General features: G+C 38.4%; 1 protein-coding gene across 3 annotated transcripts in view; it reads left to right on the top strand.

Moving 5' to 3' along the window:
- The first annotated feature begins 1433 nt into the window (after positions 1-1433).
- GABRA1 (gamma-aminobutyric acid type A receptor subunit alpha1) overlaps positions 1434-22867 on the top strand; it is a 42719-nt gene continuing 21285 nt past the window's right edge. Inside the window, exons 1-5 of one of the 3 annotated variants that reach the window (XM_075766337.1) lie at positions 1434-1742; positions 3977-4058; positions 7863-7975; positions 17992-18059; positions 22500-22720. In XM_075766337.1, coding sequence (XP_075622452.1) covers positions 3985-4058; positions 7863-7975; positions 17992-18059; positions 22500-22720 — 476 coding nt within the window. In that variant the 5' untranslated portion in view covers positions 1434-1742; positions 3977-3984. Of the gene's footprint in view, positions 1743-1789; positions 1886-3970; positions 4059-7862; positions 7976-17991; positions 18060-22499; positions 22721-22867 lie in introns of those variants that run through there. The other 2 variants (XM_075766336.1, XM_075766338.1) reach the window with 2 other exon arrangements.

Here is a 22867-nt window from a genome sequence, read left to right as displayed (position 1 = left end):
TATTTCATTTAAAAATCTGGATAAAGCTTGCAACAGATAGTTTAACGTCAACATAGGATACGAATTCAGGTTATCTCTGGCAAAATATATGGATTTTGACCTCCCTTGGAACAGCATCATAGGAGGGAACAGAAATCAGATCGGCGATGGCAATGAGAGGGGCAGAGGGAAAGTAGACAGTATTTGAAATCCAGTAGGTGCATATGCTATAAAGATTTTTTCCACCCCATGGATGCTGGTAGTGCTTTACAGACACTGTTGACCGAGGAGTTCATTTTATCTTTGCACTAAACAGAGCTAAGACAGATGACCACGCTGCGTTTGTGGCAGTTAGCAGTGTCTGGCATTTCTGCAGAAGGCTTGGAGCTGACGAAAGGTGCCTTCAGCTAAAGCCACGATAACCTGTGGTGGGCAGGTGAGCGGCTCCGTGACGCTGTCCCGGCACACCCGCCACCTCTCCGTACCTCAGGCACCCAACTTTCTCCTTGTTTCTCCGCAGAAGTACCGGCACCCGCAGAGCTCGCCCCGTTTGCTCACACCTGAGGAGAGGACGGTCGCTAGGGGTGGCTTTAAACTGACATTAACTTCAAGCAGAACTGTGCCCCTCGGTGACCACAGGTGGGCCAGGGCCGGGCCACCACGCGTGTCCCGGGGGAGGGGGCGGGGGGCGGCCGGGAGCGCCTCTCCCGCCGCGGGCACCCAGAGCCGGGCGCGGCCGCCGCGGGCTCCGGCGGGGCGGGGGGGGCTGTCCCGGCTTTAGTCCCCTGCGGGGGCCCGAGGGGGGGCCGGGGGGCAGTGCCGCCCCGTGGGAGAGCGGTGCAGCGGGGGCAGGGGGCTGGGACCCCCCCCCCCCCCAGCACAGCCCTCGGCAGAGCCCCGGGGCCGCTCGGGGCAAACGTGGCGCCCACCGATAAAAGGCGTGGGAAAGTGTGGGAGAGCCACCAGGTCCCGGAGCTGATTTCCTGCGGGTCTCGCCCAAAATGCATGTTACCTGGGTTTAATTAGGATTGCACAGCATCTCTGTCCCCGTCTGGCTACATCCATAGGCTACCGCCTGGTCTCTCTCTATAGGTATATACCGCCTATAGGCACACGCACGTAGTGCTGCATCCTCTACATTCCTAGCTAGCCTTCATTCATATTTATGCCGCGATTAAATATTTGATCAAAGGCTGAACGTTAACGCAGATCGGTTATATTTTTAACGTACGACCCTTAAAATAGACTGTTTTGTAAACTGCAAGTGTCTAAAGATTCTCAGCGCAGCCTCCCCCGAGCCGTACAGCCTCCCCCCCAAATAATAATAATGCTGCAGATTGTAGAAGGATTTGAGTCTGCAGCCAGAGAGAAAGGGATTAGGGCGAGAGCACTGGAAGTTAAATTGTGCTGCATATAAAAAATGGGCGGATTGGTCTCTAGATGAGAGCTTGGTACCACCTTCCTTTCTAAAATAAAATCTCTCTGGCATGAAGTCACAGCCTATTTCACATCCGGTTTACCCCGGGACGTATTACTACTGTCTTGGTAAAGAGAAAGCTTTTGTTGTATAGCGGCGGTCGGAATATTGGGAAGAGAAATTTGGGTGCTAAACCCGGAGGAGCGGAGCAGCGGCGGCGCCGGCGATGGCCGAGGCGGAGTGAGCGGCGGAGCCGGAGCCGCGCAGCCTCCGCGCCGCGCGGGCGGGCGGGATCCCGGGCAGAGCCGGGCAGCGGCGCCGCGGACCCGTGCCCGAGGGGCTCCCGGTAAGGGCGGCTGGTCGCTCGCACACGCACCCGCGCACACACCCGCACACACACCCGCACACACACCCGCACCCCTCCGGGCGCTCCCGGCTGCGGGCACCGCGTCCAGGCGCGCAGGCGGCTCCTCTCCCCTCCGTCCGCAGGTACCGCCGGGTCGGTGGGATTTTTTCCTATCCCTCCAGCTTGAAAATCCGCAGCGATCGATGGGCATTTTAATTTATCTTATTTATTTATTTTTTAGCGTGGACTGATTTCCACCGGGCGCTTGGAAAAGGGTTTTTTGTTTGGGGGCTTTTTTTTTTTTTTTTTTTCCTCCGAGGGAGGCGGTGGGAGGGGTGGCTTTCTCAGGGTGAGGGGGAAATACAAAGTTGAAATGCCGGGAGGAAAACAAGTCTCGATTTGCTCCTCGGAGATGGGCAAATCTCTCACCGGGCGACAAAAATGCATCAAAATGCCCCCTTCCTCCCCCCCCCCCCCCTTTTTTTTTTTCCAGTGGGAGCTGCTGAAATTCACCCAGAAGCGTGGCTTTTTCTCCCATTTTGAATGGGAAAACCAGAGCTGGTTTCACAGGCGGTGGGGGCTGGGGGAGGCCAGGGGCTGGGGGCTGCTGGTGTTTAACGCTCCTTGAAAGTCTTTGTTAACATTTGCTTTTTCCAGCTGCGAGAAACTTTCCTTCTCCAGGATTTACAGTGCCCGTACGGGTTTATTGAAGGGGGGGGGGGGGGGGGCGGATGTGGAGCTCAACAGATCAAGATAGTTCAGAATAATTCACTTTCCGCTCTTTATCCCGAGGAACCTTTTGCAAAGGCAGAAGTTGGCAGGACTGGGAGAAGGCGATTTTTGAAGCCACAGATGCTGCCTTTCCCTTTGGAAGGGGGCTGATCACAGGGCAAGTTAAGATGCAGTCTCGTCCCTGAAGATCTTTATCCACGCTTTCCTGCCACATCCAGCTCCTTCCTATCCAGTTAGATTAGCTCAGCCCCACTCAATGCTTATCTGCCGATCATTTGCCTATAAACGTATTAATTATATCTCATTGCTTACATACCGCTTTGTAATGGCATTTTATTGATTTAAATTGTCCCTGAGAGTGTGCAGTGAATTGGGGTAGCCTTATTTAAAGGTACAACAACATTTCCATGTATAGTGCTTAATTTTCTCAGGCATTTAAAAAAACCCTCCAATTCACTATTGGGGGGAAATACAGGCTTCACATTTTGTTGCCCTTATTTAATGTAATGAATACTAAAAATCGACTGGATTCAAGCACAGTGTATAGATATGTAAAGGGACCTGCAGTATCTCCTGGGCAATTCGTTGAATCTGGAATACTGATTCCACAAATATCAGCTAACTTTGTGTTTTATGGTTTATTAGAAAGCAAAAAAACCCTTCTGAGTTGTGTTACTTTTTACTCAAAGGTAAACTGAGAGTAACTCAGTGAAGTCTGGAGAGAGGACAGGAGACGTTTGGAGAGGAGGAGAAGGCTGCTAATGCAAAAACATTTCCTAGCAGCAATCAGAGACTGGTAGAGATTTAGGAGATGGTGTGTAGGTTGTCAGCACATGGTTTGATTATGAATTATGCCCTTTAGCCCAACAAAAATATTAGCGTGCATACGTAGCAGCAGATCAGAGAGTCAGAAGCTGATCATTTTACTCCTCTGATGCTAATATTTCAGGGAAGAGAAGAATAGTAATATTCGTAGAAGAAAGTTGCTTCCATCACATCAAAGCAAAGCAGTGGCTGTGGGGGAAGCACCGCTCTCTCCTCAAACTCACTACCACACACTGACACCTTCCAAGAGGTTGGGAAGGACTCAGGCTGGTTCAAGTCAAACAAAAATGAGTTATACTTGCTTATCTGGAAATGTTATGGAGGAGCCTTGTCACATTTTCAACACAAGAGGAAACTGAGTAAGAATTGCTACAGAGTTGGGGGACAGCACCTTTAGCTCATCATTGTTTTTGTTAAAGTTCAAGAACAATGCAAACAAGAATACACCCTTACGGTAAAATAAATTCCACCCTAAGCCTCTGTGATTAAAAGCAGAAGGTTTAAACAGGAGAACAGCCAAAGCCATACTCCCTTGTTCCTAATGACAAGAGCTATGGTATTGTGAGGTCATTGCCTGACATCAAATTATTCTGCAAGTTTCCAAAATCAGACATTTTTTTCCACAGTACCTGTTTTAATGTAGGGGACGTTGTTGATTATTTTTCTTCTAGTTTCAGAGCCCACCATGAAGAGACTTCTGGTGCTTTGTGACTGCCTCTGGGCCTGGAGCCTCCTTCTGAATGCACTGACTGAAAGAAGGTGGGGAGATATTTTTTTAATGCACCAACATATTTTAGGATCCTTTCATTTAATGTAGCAGCATAAAACAAATACTGCATGGGCTGCACTACTACTAAGTGTATTGGGGAAGTTAATCCCTGTTCAAATCCCAGCTAAATCTGACTAAGTGAAGACTGAAAGAAAACTACAATTTGTTTGCATAACATTTTTTTTTCCAATATTGTAAAGAAAAAAAAAGCAAAAGCTTTCTGAAACAAATCGAAACTAAAGTACCTCTTAAACACCTGTGCAATCCTTTCTACTCCTATGTAATGATTGCTCAGAAATGTAAGTTTCTTTAGAGGAAAAAAAAAAGTGTAATTAAGTATTTTTAAATCTCATTTAAGTGCTATTTAGTAACTTTATTGTCTCTGCAAGCAGAGGTAAAACTTTCACTTCTTGGTTGGTCAGGATTGTGTCCTGATGTAGTAGCTGGTTTTGTAAATCCAAAGTAGACCTTCCTGGTGAAGAGAAACTGCTTGGGTGAAGGAGAATGTAAGCTCAAACCCCGTAAGAGTTTATGTTTGAAAGACCATGCTGCGCTGAATGCTTATGGCATATATGTTCAAATCATAATCTAAAAATAGCATTAGTATTAAGAACAATTTGTAATCATGCAACGCCTCATCTAACAACTACGAGATTAATTAAAGACTATAAAGCAGTTTTGAGTATACTTGAAGTACTCTCTGCAATTCAAAATTCAGTAAAGGTGTTCAAGAAGACTCACAGATATATTTCTGTATTTTAAAAATATTGATGGCCTGTCAATAATGCTACCTAATGACCAAAAAGCAGTAGAAATTTTGTATTGTCAATAATGATCCCTAAAAGATGTATTTGTGCCTTGACCTCCTTAAGCATTCGCAGCACTAGATAAACTTCTCTTTTGGCTACGTTGAAGATTTTAAATAGAGTGGAGGGGGCAAAGGGGCAAAGGTTCATCTGCACAAGTGTTTCCTCTAATAATAAGAAGAAAAGAATAAAAGCAGGTGATTCATGTTACAACAGCTGTATTGAATAAACATGACGTTGTAGAAGAAATACCTTTATTTTGATAATATATTAAGAAGGGTGAGATTTGAAGTATTCGTGAAGTACTTGATCTGGCCTAGCCAGAGAATTTTGTGAAAACACGTTTATTATATAGATATGTGTACATATATATGTGCACATATATTTATTATATCTATAACGTATGCATGTGCATTCTTAAAGTGAGAATTCAAAGGCATTGGACTAGTGTCTGAAAATTATCTAGTGTGTCACTATTATAATGACCTGTAGATGGAGTTAGTGCACAGTTTTTTATTATACTGTGGTTTAATAGGAAAACACAATCGCATACAGTCACTTTTTTCCTCAAAATGTACACACCTTACATGAAATATATCTGTTTCTAAAGCCATTTTGTCACAGTAATTTCCCTTGCCTTTTCTTCTGGAGTGCTGTTAATCCTTTATGATAAAAAACAATTGATGAATTAGATAAAGCGTCTGTGACATAGAAAGGCACAGTCTTTCCATATCATTCTTCTTGTCATAAAAAACCAGCATTAGGACTATTTCAATATGTGTGTTTTGAATGAAAAATCACAATCCCTCTGGAGTTACAGTATACTTTATATGTACACAAATGTTCGCATTCTTCCTGTTGTGGCCATATGTCAGTTAAACCCAGCCCTAACGGTGCTTTTTACCTCTGATGAGATGGTGGGAAGAACAGGTAAGGGTACTGACAAATGCGACACCCAGAATGGCAGCGGCATATTGTACCGCATCCTTTCCGACTGCGCTGCCACTAGTCCATCTTGCTGACGCTTCTTCTGCAAACATACTCATTTATTTACCACTAAAATTTCTGAAGTGTTTTTATATCCTTCTGCCACCTTAATCCTGATGACCTTCTGCTATCCTTGAGATACGTATGTACAGCAGCTTGTTTACTGACAACGAGTGTTAATATAAAATTTAATCCAGTGAAAAGTCCTGGGTTGCAATGCTATGTAAGGCGTGTGAGGACTGATCCTTTGAAAGATAATGCTCACTGGAGACAGCAGGAAAACTTGTTATTTGGTAACATATAGGAAGCATAAAAGAAAAAAATATTAACATCTGTGGCTTAAAATGCAACTGTAGGTATGAAAAATAAATAGAAATCAACTTATTTTTTAATAAGTGAAATTACACGATATGGCTAGTTGAAATTCATAGTATTTTTTAAAACTGATTTTGTTTTCATTATGAGAAACAGTGATTTATATGCATTAAAAAACCCTGAAAATTGTTCACTACAAAGTCACATCCTATTGAAATAAACCAAAAGTTAGTAAAACTTCTATGAGGGTCAGTTCTGAAACTCATTTAAATTTGTAGTGTTACTTGTTCAAACCTATACTGTCAAATAACTTCGGAGCATTTCCGGAGTACCTATATTCAGGGTGTCTTTCCTCTTTCTCTCTGTATTTGATACAAGTGGAATATACGTGTGGGACACACAGAGGATATTTGACTGATGCAGCTTACAGAAAATAGTTGCATAGGTATTTTCATAGAGGCAGATCATTTCCTGTAACAGTGTGTTCCTCATAAGATGGTCTTGGACTGGTTAGAGCGGGAACACTGGCAGAGCACTGAGACCCGCATCTCGCTGTAGCCGTTTGAGTAACAAGCTGCCCAAAGGACGAATCAGTTTTGTGGCTAGACCTGATCCTAACAAAAGTTTTTGGCACTGTTTATCCAGTTCAGTGGCAATGTGTGCGACAAAATGATGTTTCGAAAAGCAGTGTTTTTGCTTTTAGTCATGATGACTACACATGTTTATAATGGAAGTCTTCCCAGCAATGAATGAAAAAACGGCACGGAGTTTGGCTTTAAGACAACTGTAATCTATGATTAAGGGAGTCATCTGTGACAGGGTATTGGGTAAAGGTTTCCGATTTAAGAATAAGGTTGATTCTGATGTCACCTACAGCAGACAGAAACCACTAAGCCCAAGGATTTCATTCTGATTTGTATTGATGGAAGTAAGATTTTGGTAGCCCAGCTCAAAGAGCTTAATTTTATCCTTGTTCAAGCAAAATTTCAGGACCTTTGGCTGAGTTAGAGATATACGTTAGGGATCTATAAGTGAAGCTTTATAGACATGAGAGATTTCCATATCAACAGATGGTTTCATTACACATTTGTAAGGAAAAGTTCAAGGTATTCCTCCAAATCTAATTGCTAAAGGAAAATGGGAAATAAAATCAGGCAAAATTATATATTGACGTATGAAAATGCACACTCACTTGATTTACTTCTATATTCATAAAGAAGACATCTCTATTTTTTTGATTTACCTTTCTTTTAGCATTTATTTTCTGTACTTAAGTGTCAGTGTTCTAAATTATTGTATCTTTTTTTGTATGCAAACCCTTTATAACTATTATGAATTAAACACATTATCTTTTGCTGACAAATGAGCCTTTTACCGAGGAACACAAATTAGAATATTATAACCGTTAATGAATAATGAGATAAACGTTAAGGAACTGATGTTTTATTTGCTCATCATTTATAGAGAGGCACTGGTTTTCTATGATTTAAAAAAAAAAAAAGAAGTACAATTTAAGACGACGACGTTTAAGTAAAAGAACCCTATAAAGCACTACGATCTTGTTTTATAGACAAGATTTTGTGACCCTAAACCAGTGTGAGGAAGATTAAACAGATTTTGGAGTTATTGTTTTGTAAGGTTATTAGTGGATTACTGTTTTTCAGTGTTAACTGTTCTGTATTTCAGCTATGGACAAACCTCATCACAGGATGAACTTAAAGACAACACCACAGTATTTACCAGAATACTGGATCGTCTGCTGGACGGTTATGATAACCGCTTGAGACCAGGACTCGGAGGTGTGTTTTATTATAATTTTCAAGGTTACATGTTAGATAAAAATCAGTTAAAACAATGTTATTTTTCCGTTTTATACTTGTTTTAATTCTGTTTATATATACACAGAAAATAACGCTGATATGTAATATCCATTTTTTTCAAAAATGCCATGCCTTCTCTGTCTTTCACATACTTGGTTTTCTCACGTTTAAACCCAAAAGAAGAAAAAAATGGTTCACAATTCAAGAAGACCTCTGAATACGTATTAGAACTTCAAATGTATGAAGAATAAAACATAATAAAATATGACCTGTGACCTGACAAATGACAAGTTTATGAATCAGGCCTAAACAGCACATCTATCTATGACTATCTTCATAAGAGGATGTGGTTTTAAAAGTGAAAGCATCAATCAGCCTTAGTCATAAAAGTCTCAGAGAAGTTTATAAGACTTTTTTCCTACTTAGGTATGTCAGGATTTGTTTCTGTAACATTTTGTCTTCACAGCCTGGTAAAATGTCTTTTTTCTTCTGCTCTTGGTGCTGAATCCATAAAAAGGAATAAAAACACATAGCAATTACATCTTTATAAACATTTTTTTACAAAGCCTAGTCTTTATTAACATCCCTACATTCACTCTTTGATTTGCTCTACTGTGACATGACCCCAAAATTGCATCTTAAAAGCTCGTTGTTCACAAATGTGAAAGTTCGAAACGTACAAGCGCAAATCTGCGTGGAAAGGTTGGGTTTACTTCTTTCAGATTTTTGTTTTGGTTTTTTTTTTTTTTTGTTTTTTGGTTGGGTTTTTTTTTAAATCTTTTGGACTCTTCAGGTGAAATAAAACCAAGCAACCCACCCCACAAAGTTTAGTTCAACCTGTTTTCATATAAAAGCTCTCAGAGGAACTGCATTACGGGAAGAACAGGTTATTACACAAAGAATTCTTATACAGTCTCCTGCAGATGAAATGGAAAGTAATTGAGTAAGCTCATTCTGTGGTTTGAGGCTACCATCTTGCAACAGTTGTTGAATTGTGAGCCAGCTTCTTCAATGGTTTGACTTCACTGACTTGAAGGAATGGCTAAAGATAAAATTCTATTTGTAAAGTATTAACTAACAGATTTAAAAATGGGTTGCTCTGTAAATTTTTGTGTGCAATTTCAGATAATACACAACAAAATATGAATCCCTTTTTACTTTTATCTACCAGTAGTTTTGCCTGCTAACTTGTAAACCCTTGGACTAGTGCAGAAATAAACGCTCCTTAATCTTTGATTAATGCAACTGTACGATTCAGTCAGCTGCTAAAATAAACATAGCAGAGAAGGCAATAAATAAATGAAACTCTGTAAACTGTGTAGAGTCTGGCACATGTCTACAAGAAAAATCTGAGCACATGATGATTTCTTATATGAGTTTTTTTAGCTATTATGATTTGTTTAATGGTTACTAGAAGAGCAAAGTGACACACAGGGAGAGGATTTTCTCTCATTCTCTGGATTGCAATTTAGAGAACTAAGCACATCAGTATCGAGTCTTATGTACGTGTGTTTATACATATGCTTCTCAAACCAGACTTCAGGGGTGTACTGGGAGAACGGGTCTGTGTACCTCATGAAAGGATCATCCAGTCCAGTTAAAATTTACTTCTGACAGAAAGATCGATTAATGCAACTGCTTCTATAGTAGGAAATTAATCTCTTCACAAACTTTAATAGCCATTTGCATCACTATCAGTTAAAAGCAAAAACGAGTGGAGAATGGGAACTATGGGGTGGAGGGAAGGCAGGACTGGAGTGGTTTCTCTAACCAAGGGCTAGAGAAGTTTAAATAATCTTTCTATTCCTCTGTTTTTGAATTGTGTTGCTTGTTCCTGCCTGTAGCCAAAAACCTCGAATATCACAATTTCCCTGTTGCTCGGTACATTATAGTTTCACAGTAACATTTCAGCAGAGTAAACTTAATTTATCTGTTATATTTGTCACCTTTGAATACAAGAACTAAGAGTACCAGGACTTTTAAAAAATCCCACATCTAATGAAATTGTGAGCAGTAAATTAACGTTTAGAATCAAATGTAGTAAGAAGTAGCTTTACTCTTTTGACTGTTGAATAATGCTTTATTCAAAGGACATAAACTGTACATTTCAAAAACTAGGGACAAACATCTAGGCCGATGTTTTCAATTCTGGTACCAATTTATAATAAAGAGTTTGCTCAGAAATTTTGAAATTCACCTCTGCAAAACCTTCTTGCTGAGGTATCTAAATATGAGCTAAGAACCTCAAGATGAGTTAATTCTGACACATTTGATATAGACACTTTGTATAACAGGGAAATGTTTTCTGAAATGTTTCATACATCAAAATATCCAATGAGAAATCTAAATCAATATGTCAAACATGGCCCAGTTTTTGGAGTTGGAAGTTCAATAGCCTTCCATTATAGCATGATCTGTTGCTGGAAATCTTAAAATGTATATGGAAGAGCAGTTTAATTTTTCATCCCAACATCGGTGGTGGCTTCTTATTAAATATTTCAATCAGAACATGATTTTTATATACTCTAAAGAGAAAGTTAAGAAAGCTACCAATATCACAGTATTTTTAGATATACAGAATTAGGTCTAAAACTCATTCATTCCACATTAGCTATGAGAGAATTTAGGAGGCCAAGACCCTCATACATATATGTTATGTTGATAAATTTTATGCTCTTAGGCACCATGTAAACCTGTGTTCCCCTGATTACACTATAGCACTCTTTCAATTGACTGTCCTGTTCTTTCTATGCCTTCTGAGAAACAGTGGATGAAGTGAAACACTGGGTGGTACAGTTACTTTCTTCTACAGAAAAGGGAATATTGCAGAAAACTCTGCTTATCCCTGAACGACCTCTCCTCCTATAGTGCAGTTTTTCAAATATATACACCTACAGAAAAGAGAATTCTGTGTGTGAACAGAAACAGAAAAGAGAACCTTTTTCTCTCTTTCTCACCTATGGAAGAAAAGCTAGATGATAGAGTTTCTTCAGTCAGTGTATTTATTTCTTCTTCCTTGTGTTTATATGTATGCATAAAGAATGCAGTGACAAAAAGGTATGTTTACCGAAAAAATGTAATGAATTTTGAAAGGGGCTTTATCTCGATCTTGCTCTACTCATTTATAGGAGTAATTTCCTCCTTTTTGAAATAAACACCATGATATTTCTCTATCCCAAGTTTGCAAACTTCCTATTAGTGTAGTTAGTTTGGTAGAAATATCCTGGTGAGGCAGATGAGGCACCATGAAGCCAGGAACAAGCTCCTGGAGAAATCTCAGTACAAAGATACATTGTGGGAGCTATACTATGTATTAATTGGAAAGCCAGGTTAAAAGGTGGAGCATTAAAATAATGAAAAATTTAGAGGTGCTGAATTTGGAATCACTCTTTCAGCATGCATGGAATCAGTGCTAAATTAGTATTAAGTCCTCCCTTTCCTTTTTTAAGATCTTCTTTTGAGGTATCACTTCAAAAAGAAAACTAAATGCTCCATAACAAGTATGGGAATGAAAATTAGTATTCATCAGATAACCCAGTAAGGCCATATCTGAAATTAAGTGAGCAGCTCTGAGCATTCTGCTGTTAAACAAAGAAGGAATTATTTCTTATTAACAAGAATACAAAAAAAAAAAAAAAAAAAAAGGAGTAGGTGACCCACAGGGAAAAATTATAGTGATTGAATATGCTCGGTATTTAAAAAACGGCATTGTGGCTAAAATTTATCTGATTCTTCCTTAGAACAAGCACACAGCACTATGTTATGCATTGGCATATTTGCACCTCATCAATAATTATTGATATAAATTACGTTATTTAGATGTTTGTCACCTTCATATGTGGGTATAGTCACTTACTCAGAAATTGCTAGGAAATAGCATCTGTTGTACCCATCCATAAACATGGACAAATAACTGCATTTACAGTTATTTATGCCTGGAAAATAGAATTTTCAAAATGAATGTAAAAACATTCTGAATCACACTAGAGGACACCTATTAACTCTATGAGAGGATAATAATTTACAAAAAGCAAGGAGGAGGAATTGCAGAGAGTAGTATATTGAAGCTGAAAAAGAGGAAATGATGTTACACATTAAAGGAGAAAATAAACAGTGAAGTCATTTAGGTAATAGCATAATTTTCTGTGGGAACTATCTGGATCATAGAACGACAGATGATCAAAAATAGGCTAAATAATAAAGATGCTGTTCTCTTTTCAAATACACAATCCTGAACAAAATAAAGGATCAGATAGTGGTGGGAAGGAGCCAAATAAGGAGTAAAATTCACCTTAGTGTTTGGTGACCTCTCATAGTAAACCACTATATCTAGACCGGGAGTTTAAAAGAATTGAAAAGCAACAAAAAAATGATGGAAAAAATAAGTTCCTCAGATAATTGGATATGCCATTGTCTTTTGTTCTGGGTTGTCTTCATGTAGGGAATAGAGATGAGCCCTGGGATGCCACCATGGCAGATCTGGAGTGCCACAGTGGAGAGAGGGCAGGCTTGCACAGGGCAGGTTGGTTGTACCTGGTGCTGAGATTCATTAACATGAAGTCAGGTGCAGCTACAAATTTTTTAAGACTATCATCTTTGCAGTGCACACATCCCCTCTCTAAAACTAAAGGATGTCACGTGGTCAGTGACCTTTTAACTTAGAATAATTGTAAATGTGGTTTATCCCTTTGAGAGGGATTTTGTCATAGAAAGGTTGTTTAATACAGAACTAAGAAGAGCAAGAGTTGGTTTGATTAGGCAGACCAGAATCTTCCAAAATGAAATTTGCTTTTATAGTTGGGTCAAATGCCCATTAGATCATCTCAAGTAGATTATCAACATTACTTCAGTATTGAACAGAGTTATACTTGTTTTATGCTATCAGTAAAAGCTATTTGTTGATCTCTCCTGTGTGATGTTTATCAAAATTGAGTGTGACTGTCCTTAAGTGGAACGTCGGTCCATCTCGGGCAATTCATTACTTCCACAGTGTGCTTATATTTAAAGTGATGGAAAATAAACCTGACAGTATTATGTTAATTAGGTTTTAAAATTCAGTTTTATGAGAACATTATCTATAAATATATGATAAACTTACCTCTTGGTGATTGAGGTCCCAGTGGAAATTGTTGGATGTGAACTCATATCCGAGCTAACTTAAAGTTTAGGGAAAATACGGTTTTGGTCCATATGTGTAATAACAATTGAGTTAAATGTAAATGTTTCTACTCTAAATGAAAAGAGAGTCCTATACTGGACCCCCCCACATAATTCTGTAAGTGAAGAAGGACTAGATGCTATACCTAACTGTAAAAACTGAAAGGGCTGATTTTGGTCTTTTTTCCACTCTGTAGGCACAACATTGATGTAAAAGCAACTGCAAAAAGCCATAGAAGACCCTAGGAAAATTGATTTAATACAACAGTAGGGAGGTAGGGAGGATACGAGCAGCTTTGAGCTGTTAATTGGCATGGGGAGAGCTGCCATGACACTGCGCAGCTCTCAGTGAACCCTTCATAGCAGCACGGACTATAGCTGGGTAATCGCAGGACAGCTAGCTCGCTGTTGTCCGTTTTGGTCTCTACTTTTACAAAAGCAGCAGCACAAAATTCTTAGGAATGTATTTGTTGTGGTTCTTCAATTAAAATACTTCATAGGATGTAGCCAGGGTCATTAGTCTATACGACTCTTTTTTAGTAATTATAGTGTATGCTATACAGACATCTAAATTCCTTTCATTCAAAACCATAGGAAAAGTCTTCTCTATTTTAATAATTGTAGCACACACACAAGACATGCAGGAGGAACAAGTGCATTACCAAAAAAGATGGAATTACTTTAAACCACCAAAATATGCAATTCAAATAAGCCTTGTGCTCAAATACCAGCAGGTCAGAAAGGGAAATAGTTAATATATAGCTTCCTATGATAAATAGGCTTATTTCCTGCTGTTTAAATAAATCTGTATTTCTTATTTAGTTCTCAATTTGTAATCCAATCACAATTCTAGCAATAATGAGCTCCCTGGAAGTTTAAATCAAAATATTTATTGTTATTAATTTTGAGAGTTTATGTTAGTCTAGCATCGTTAGCAAAACGCGGTAGTTGTAAACAGTAAAATTACAGTAGTTCGCATTGCTTGGTGCTTTCACAGCTATATGTGCATCAATTGCCTGACGCTGTGTTCCAGAGTGTCTAGGCGTGGTACTCAGTTGCTATTTGGCTGATCAGTAACAACTTGGACCCTATGGTTGCCTTATAGTAAAACTAGTAAGTCATTAATAATTTCTTTGGGTTTTTGTTTTGGTTTGTTTTTTTTAAATTGGAATTGTTCCATGTTCCTCAGATATCCCTATATTACTTTGCACTGGTTCATGAAATAGATGTTATAGTCAAGAGACATAATTAATGTGTCTTTCAACTGATGGATTTATTCTCAGCAGTCCAATCAGCTCCTGACCTGAGCTTGTTTTGTTCAATGACTTTGAATTTTCTCTAGTTCTTAGGAATATTGTGAAGGTTTTGAATATAACTCGGGATTTTACATTCCTGAAAAATTAATTCTGAGCATTTGAAACACAGTTTAAGCCTTCCCATGATAATCAAGCTGCAAACTGAACATGGTTAACCTTGATTCTAAATATATATCCCAACTGTATGAGTAAACACATGCCCTGTGCAGGAGTGACTCACGACTTCTGAAGCTCTTAACAAAGCACAGTTGAATCATCTAATTAGTAAAACAGTAAACAAAAATTTCAAAACTTCCATATGGCTTTGGAAGTCACAGAGTCTTGTCCTGTGTGTTCATACACACTTTTTCATTGCTCTTGAAAATGAGGTACGTATCAAAGAAAAAAGAAATCATTTGGTGGTGTGTACAGTGGTTTTATCTGGATTTGAAGAGACCTGGGATTAAATGCTCTCCAGAAGTGTAATCAGTATGAAGATAACACAATCTTTTGTGAGTTCACAATCCAAATTTTCTATGCTTACTTATGACTTACATGCCACTTGAATGATCTGCAATGTTATGCAGAAATGAAAGGCGTCGCTCATTTTTTCCACTGCCTTGGAAATCTTCGGTCTTACTGCCAAAGCCTTTAGTTTCCATTTTGTGTCCTCAAAGTGATTTCCTTAAGCCTCAACTTCTCTACTATGACCATATATCTCCCAAAACTAGAATTCGGGATACCACTACATAATATGCCGCTGATTCAAAGAGCATATACTGTGTTTGTGCAAGGTGAGTCAGTTAGCTATATTATATTAAATAGAGGCTCACTCAGAGCTGAGACTCGGAGTTTAGACCATTACGGGATGAACACATTGTGCCTGAAAAGCTTCTAGCATCTTCTGTCTCCTAATGACACCAAGTGGAAGTGCCTCAACGGAAAGGAGATGGAGAGATGGGGAGTCAGGATGAAGGATCTTTAAGAGTCAGTCATTTGAGTTGCACTTTTCAATATGTAAAAGGCTAATAGGTTTCATGATGATACTAGTTTTTCAGTCTTAAGAAAAGGTGATTAAGTAGCTGGAACTTAAAGAATCCATTCAGCAATGTTTTACTGCACCTTGTGAAATCTACACCATCTTTTTCAGCCAACTGTTTTGTACAAGGCCACAGCCTCTTGAACTTTTGTGAAGGAGAGAATGCTTTTTTCCAAGCCAAGTGATTTCTGGACAACCATATGCTTCTCCCAGTAATGGAAAGTTTAATTCTCACTGTGAACTTCTTTAAGTCCAGAGCCAATTAGATGTCAAGAGAATACTTAAATTTCTTTAAGTGAGTTGAAAAGCTTGTAAACGATGACAAAGTCACACATTAATTTCCCTGGATAGCCAACGAGGAAATCTCACCTATCCAATGCTTTTGTCAATACTCACTGTAATTTGTACGTCTCAGTCATAGACATAAAGAATGAAAAGAATATTATTAGGCAATTCAGCCACATCGTAATATTTTACTTTCTGTGCTTATAATACATTGGAAATTTCATCCTTTCACTTTTGTAATGAGTCCTGGAGATTGCTTTTGCTACCACCTAATTTTTGCATTAACTTCCTAACAGAATACAGGTGTCATTCAGTGCATTACTAAAATGACAGTAGAATCAGATCTAATATTACATCCTGATTATTGCTGTCTCACAAAAGGAGCTATTTTATTGTATATATATTAAACATTTATATTAAAATGCTTATATATAATTTTTATATATATCTAGAAGTTGTAGACTTTTTTGAATGAAATTGAAAAACTTGTATGTGCATTGTAGAACACTGATTCTCATTAGCACTTTTGCATTAGATACAGAAATGTATACTGTTACTGGCCGCTTAAACTTGATTCCTTATTTCACTTCTCTTCTGTCAGAACTTTCTTGACAAATGGAACAAATCATATTTAAACAGCTCAAAGTCTTTTGAAGTCAATGTTGTATTAAATTAGGGTTTTAATTTAATTTTTTTTACAATATTTAAATTACATACAGATAACTACATATATATGTTTCTTAGTCTTATGAAAATTTTTGCCTGCTGCATGAATTTTGCTTACTATACATGTACTTTTCCGTTAGCCTCTTTTCTTTAGGATTACTTTTAATATTCCAAATTTCTCAGTTTATTTCTTTTTTTGAAAGTTATTTGAGAAATGTATCACTCCTTCCACATTTGAAATTCCTACCAAAACCTCCGCGCTGGCTTGTGTAGCACTGCAGTAAATGTCTTCAGACTTACATCACTGTAAATTCGGAAAGCTGATGGGGTCAGCCCCACTCAACACTGTTTGGGTTTATGCCTCCAGGTGGTGTTACTCCCTGCAGCTGTATTTAAATCGACAGAGCTATTTTGATATATGCCATCCTGGGTGAATATTTGGTGACGTGTGGCCTAGAAAATACCAGTATGTTCAGAAGTGACTGATACTGGGGGCGTGTGCAGAGGGGGAGGAGGGGACGGGAAGAGGTTAAGCTTGTGTGTTTCCCAAAGTGACTTTTATCAGTAGATCTGCAGAAGCCAGATGTTTGGCTCTTTCGGGAGATCGGGCAATCCCATTTTAGGTGTTTCAGACTCAGCATTTGTGACCACTAAAATCAGTAGATTCTTCTGAAGTGGCCATTGTGCCATGGAGCAAATGTACATCCTTGAAATCACAGAAAAGTCTAGCTTATGATATAACATATACATATAATCTGTGTTAAGTACATGTTATAGATTTCAGCATTATTATATTTATTATTATTTATACTAATCTGTCACTGAGGCCTATAAATCAAATTTGGTAGTTTAAGGGAAATCTAAAGTTAGTACCCATATCAATTTAAAAAGAAATCTAAAACATTTACAAACTATGACATTTATACATAAGTCCAAAATTGTAATAGAGAAGTTTAGCTGATACTTATTTGGAAAAGTTTTAACTCCTTTTTGTTTACTGCAGTTAAGGATAATGCAGCCATTTCTAACTCATGCCAATAAAATATCTTTATGGTTTTTTACACTGCAGCGTATTCTCTCTCTCTCTTTTTCTTCTATGCTCCTGTGTCTCAATACAAAATACATAATTCATAAGCCCAGGGTTAATTATTAGGGACCTTCATTCAGCTTGCCCAGAAACACTGAGTACCCAATGAGACTTCTGAGTACTGTGTAAAATATTGAGCACTGTTTATATTGTCAGACAAGAGGATTCATTAGTCAAAGAGTGAAAAGATTTACACAGCAGTGAAACTATGGCTGCTGCACTGTGGCATCACAAGCCATGTCTCAAAAAGTTCTGTGGAAACACTGTAATAAAAAAATTGTTGCTGACAATATTGACTGTGAAATTATGTCTAGAAGCAATAAATTATCAGGACTGTATTGTAGACCAATTTTAGAATGGCTAATCAAGGCCAATAATTTTTCTATTTATTGTGAGAATTGGTAGCGGTTAGATCTAATGAAGACTGTTGATAGACACTCACTGTCCTAATTTCCTGCTTCATCAGAGCGTGTAACTGAAGTGAAGACTGACATCTTCGTCACCAGTTTTGGGCCTGTTTCAGACCATGATATGGTAAGTGATGGCCTGTATTTCTACAGCATTCATTTTCTCTTGTCTTTTGATTTGGAGAATGAAAGATCTATGCAATAACTTATTTACTCCTTTTAAGACTGGGCTTCTTTTAAACCCCTGATTCCAAACTGCTGTCAGCTTTTATGTGCAACCATTCCCACTCGCTGTGACTGCATTTAAGTGCCCTGAAATTAGCAGCCTCAGTGACTTTAATAATGTGTTTTAACAGACCTTATATTTGCTACATAATATATTATGAAATGCATTAAGGTTTGGATACGTATTCTTCTGAGAGTGATTGCTCAGGTCCTTGCTGGCACATCGCTGATCCAATTTGCCAAGAAAGATCATAATCTTAAAATGCAATTAACACTTATGCCTACAGTGTGACATCCATACAGTATAACCTGTATTTTTATATTAAAAGCTACTGGTCAATGGGAAGTGACTCCCCTAGATCTTGGCTGCTGAAAGAAAAGAGGAGATTAATGAGAGAATTAGTGTCACTTCTTTATGGAATGAATATTAAAATCAAACTGCTAGATAACTGCAGAAAACTGAATGAAGATGTGAGTGCTGGTCTTAAGAGATATTAAAAATTGTGTAAAAATATGGTTAAGGTACTTTAAATTTTGCATATAAATGAGGTCTTCACAAGTAGGTTCTTATTGACAGGGAAAGCCTGGTCTGCAGCTACTAGTATCTGCTGGATCCTGTGAGGCCGAATGCTGGAAGCATCCTTATTAATTTAAATGAACAAAAGAAAACAGTTCAACCTTGTAGCTGGCTACGTTTAGCTAAAGACATTCACCAAAAGAAATATGAAAAAAAAAAAGAGAAAAAATGATCACAGGAAAGGAAACAAGTTCCATTTCTTACCACAAAGTTGTCAGCAGTTTAATTTGAACTAAAACTGTAGACATGCCTTAAATACCAGGTTATTACAAGGTTCTGGCTACTCAAAAAATGTTAAAGGACAAAATAACAGAGAAAATAACTTTTACAAGATATCCATACCACATTGGCTCCTGATTTTCACTTAAACAGGAGAAAGAATTCATCAGTCTCTTAATTATGTGTGTGACGAAGAAACACACAGGCAGGTGTTCATATGTTTTGAAAACTAAGGAATTACAGAAACGTATTCAGTGCAAAACTCCTACTCACCTCCCCTGAAAAGTAATGTGTGTGCAGCCTACTCATGCTAACTCTTTTGCTTAAGGAAGTAAGTGTGAAATCAGAAACAGAGAGATAAAATGAAGAGCTTACCAGAATATAAAGTTTATATTCATTTCAATGTATTTTAGTACAAAGTCCTCTACGCATACTAAGGTTGGTTGTAGACACCATCATTTGAGGGCTACCCCAACTTTGCTCCAGTGAGCAGATTTACAGTAAGTGAAGACTGGATTGTGGGATTTGGTCACAGGGAGCCCTCACAAGCAGCTGTACTGGCACTCTGAGGGAATGATGCACTGCTGTCTGTGCCCAGGACTGATGGCTGGGAACTGGCGATGAGCTATTCCAGCTGACGCCATGTGTTATGAAACTACAGCCCCAGTGAGACATCAGCACACACAGACCATCTGTTTGCAGGGATCCAATGAGGCAGTTATATAGATAGTAGGTTGATATATCAGGGAGTACATGGTGTTCCTACCCACTCTCAATACACTCTTTTAAGAGCGGCATAGACATAACCTGTTATTCTATAAAGAGAATGTCTTGGTTTGTTCTGAAACTTGTGAATAAAGTTAAACAGGAGAAAAGCACTTTTTAAAATAAAAACATCTTTTCTTGGAAGAACTTTGCAGATTTTCAGGCATGCTCTCTCAGATGGTGGATTGAGCTAATCAACAGATAACTGGCTATTCTCACATGACTCATTTTTGTGAAATTTTTGATGCATATTATCTGGAATAAGAAGCATTTTAAAATTTACTTTTTTTTTCATAAAGACAGAATTATTTTTTTCTAGTAAACCTTCATTCCCAGTGCGTCTGTATTGTAAGCTCTTCAGGAATGAATTTCTATCTTACTACCCTCTTGTACAGCACCTCGTCTGATGTAGACCTCAGTGTGGTCTACCCTGTGACTAAAGAATCTCCGGGGAGCGATATCAAGATGAGTAAATTAGAGAACATTTGAGCCAAAGTGGTATAAATATTCAATACCATACAACTTATTGCCAAGGTACAGATAGGAATCTTCTTTCTTTACCTACAGACTAAGGAATGAAGAGTCTCCACCGTGGAGAATTTCATCTCATACATTTGCACGTGGAGCACTGCTATAGTACATGGTTTGGAGAAAATACCTGTTCCCTTGTTCTGTATGGCACCCTCCTGTAGAAGACAGCCCTACTCAAGAGTACCTGATGACTTGATCTTAAAGATCAACTGTCTGTCAGGATTCATTTGAGGAGAATTATTGTACATGTTAAAGTGGGTAGTAAAAGCTATGGAGTTGAGAAATCTCAGCCAAAATGAATTCATCCTATATGGTGCAATGGCCTGGGATAGAGAAAGACTAAGTCTGTGCCAGGCATGACTTTTTAATTGAGTTGTGTCTTATGCTGTCAGGTCCCTTATCAAATCTCTCAGACTACTTCTCTTCCAGCATTAGAACCTTGTGTTCGTATAAAGTGAAGAACCAGACTCCCTTCTCTCAACCTGTACCACCTCCCACTCACCTCCTCCTTTGCAGTTGAAAGAGATAAAAAGGGAATGGTTTACATGCACACTGAAATTATGTCACCTTCTGGGCATGTCTTTTACCTTTCCCATGTGTGTAGGAGGAAATTTTCTTTGGAGCTAGTAAAACATGAAGGAAATCCAATATTTCAATGCTATCTACTGCATTTTAAACCTCCTTCTCTCCTACTCTGCTGCACACCTGGGACAAGTCTTTTGCACACTGTTCAACCTAAGGCCCTGACCTAGCAAAATTCTGAAGCAAGTAGTTGGCTATAATGCGCAACTGCTGTCACTGGAGCTGAGAAAATACAGGCTTCAGCAGCTCACAGAGCACATGATTAAGGAAATGGAAATACAATTAAGTATGCGCCAAAATTATTTACAGGTCTGGAATGTAAATTTAAAAAAAAAAAAAAATCAACAACAAAAACCCTAAAAGAAAACCCCACCAAACCAAACATAAACAAACCCAAAGAATAAGACCACCCCATGGAACTACAACATTTCCATGTCCACAATAAATTTATTTAGGCATTTCATGCCCTAAACCAAGGAAAAACACATTACCAGTAAGAATCACCATTCTTACTTGCTGATAGTTACACAAGGAATAAACAGCTCACAGTTGCTTATGTTGGATGGAGTGTTGCCATTTGTAAAAAGAAAAATCACAAGTCTAAGTGAGTCTGCCACAGGGAGTTTTGCATACTTGTTCCAGAGCGTTTCTCTTTACTAGCATATTACTTGGGGCAACTCTTTTCCTTACAGCTGTGTGTGCCTTCATGCAGAGGAATTTCCTTTATTTCAGGATTTACCATCACCATTGGCAGGAGATCACAGCAAAGGTTCAGTTTCTCAGCCAAAAGATTATCAACGGTGTTTGGATAGCTACTTTTGATGTTTATCACAATATCATAGCCACGAACAACGGAAAAGGCGGGATAATCCCATACTGAACTTCCATGTCAGAGCTGAATTTTTCCCTGGGAAAATATACTATACTGCATCCACAGGAGTTTTTCACATTTTCACCCCACATACATCGATATTTTATGTATAATACTTCAACATGTTTTTCCTAATTTTACCCTCTCAGCTTTGCTCCTGTTGCTTTGTAACAAATAATTCTGAGCCAGCCACTGCGTCTCCTCCCCATTGGCCCAGTCCTAGCATAACCCAGTCCAAAGCTGTCCTCAGCTTGTGCTCTCCATAGCCCAATGATTTGGCCCAATGAGCCATTCCACATCTCATAAATCAGACCACATAATTTTAGTGAACTTTTCACGGGTTGACTACTTGTTTATGTTAATGAGACACTTGGAACAAAAGGCTCTAGTAAGACCCTGTCTCACCAGGCTTGCTTTCTTCTAAGAGACATATTCTTCTTGTGCTACGCATACTGGCTGCATATCCACAGCTTCAAATTACTGTTTTATGGAAGGTGAAGGAAAAGTGAGAAAAGGGTGAATTATTTTGTTTCCACTATATTATATCTCAAATTCTTTTCTAACTTGATATACTATTTCCCCAATATTTATTCTGTTGAACACAGTAATGATATTGTAACTGTTTGATAACCAGCTTCAGATACATTGTAAGTAATATAGAGAATAAATGTTCTGCTAATTACTAATTTCATTAATTATCATCTTGCTTCTAGGGAACAGTAAGAATATACTTTTCAGGTTCTCATATTGCAACATATAGCATCATAAGTATTTCCCTTCTCTCTGAATTGATGTAGGAATACACTATTGATGTATTTTTCCGCCAAAGCTGGAAAGATGAAAGATTAAAATTCAAAGGACCTATGACTGTTCTCCGGTTAAATAATTTAATGGCCAGCAAAATTTGGACACCTGATACCTTTTTCCACAATGGAAAGAAGTCAGTGGCTCATAACATGACGATGCCAAATAAACTATTACGAATTACAGAGGATGGGACATTGCTATACACAATGAGGTGAGCCCTAAAATATTATATCCTTCATTTAGTTTGACCATTTAACTTGTTAAAGCATCATATTTTCCAAATAGGAAACAGGTTCATTTTTGAGAAGAATTTAATTCCTGCTTAGTAATTATTTTCACAATAGGCTGTGCAACGATT

The sequence above is a fragment of the Balearica regulorum genome, chromosome 14 (genome assembly GCF_011004875.1).
Source record: "Balearica regulorum gibbericeps isolate bBalReg1 chromosome 14, bBalReg1.pri, whole genome shotgun sequence".
Lineage (NCBI taxonomy): Eukaryota > Metazoa > Chordata > Aves > Gruiformes > Gruidae > Balearica > Balearica regulorum.
This window is presented reverse-complemented; position numbering and strand designations above follow the sequence as displayed.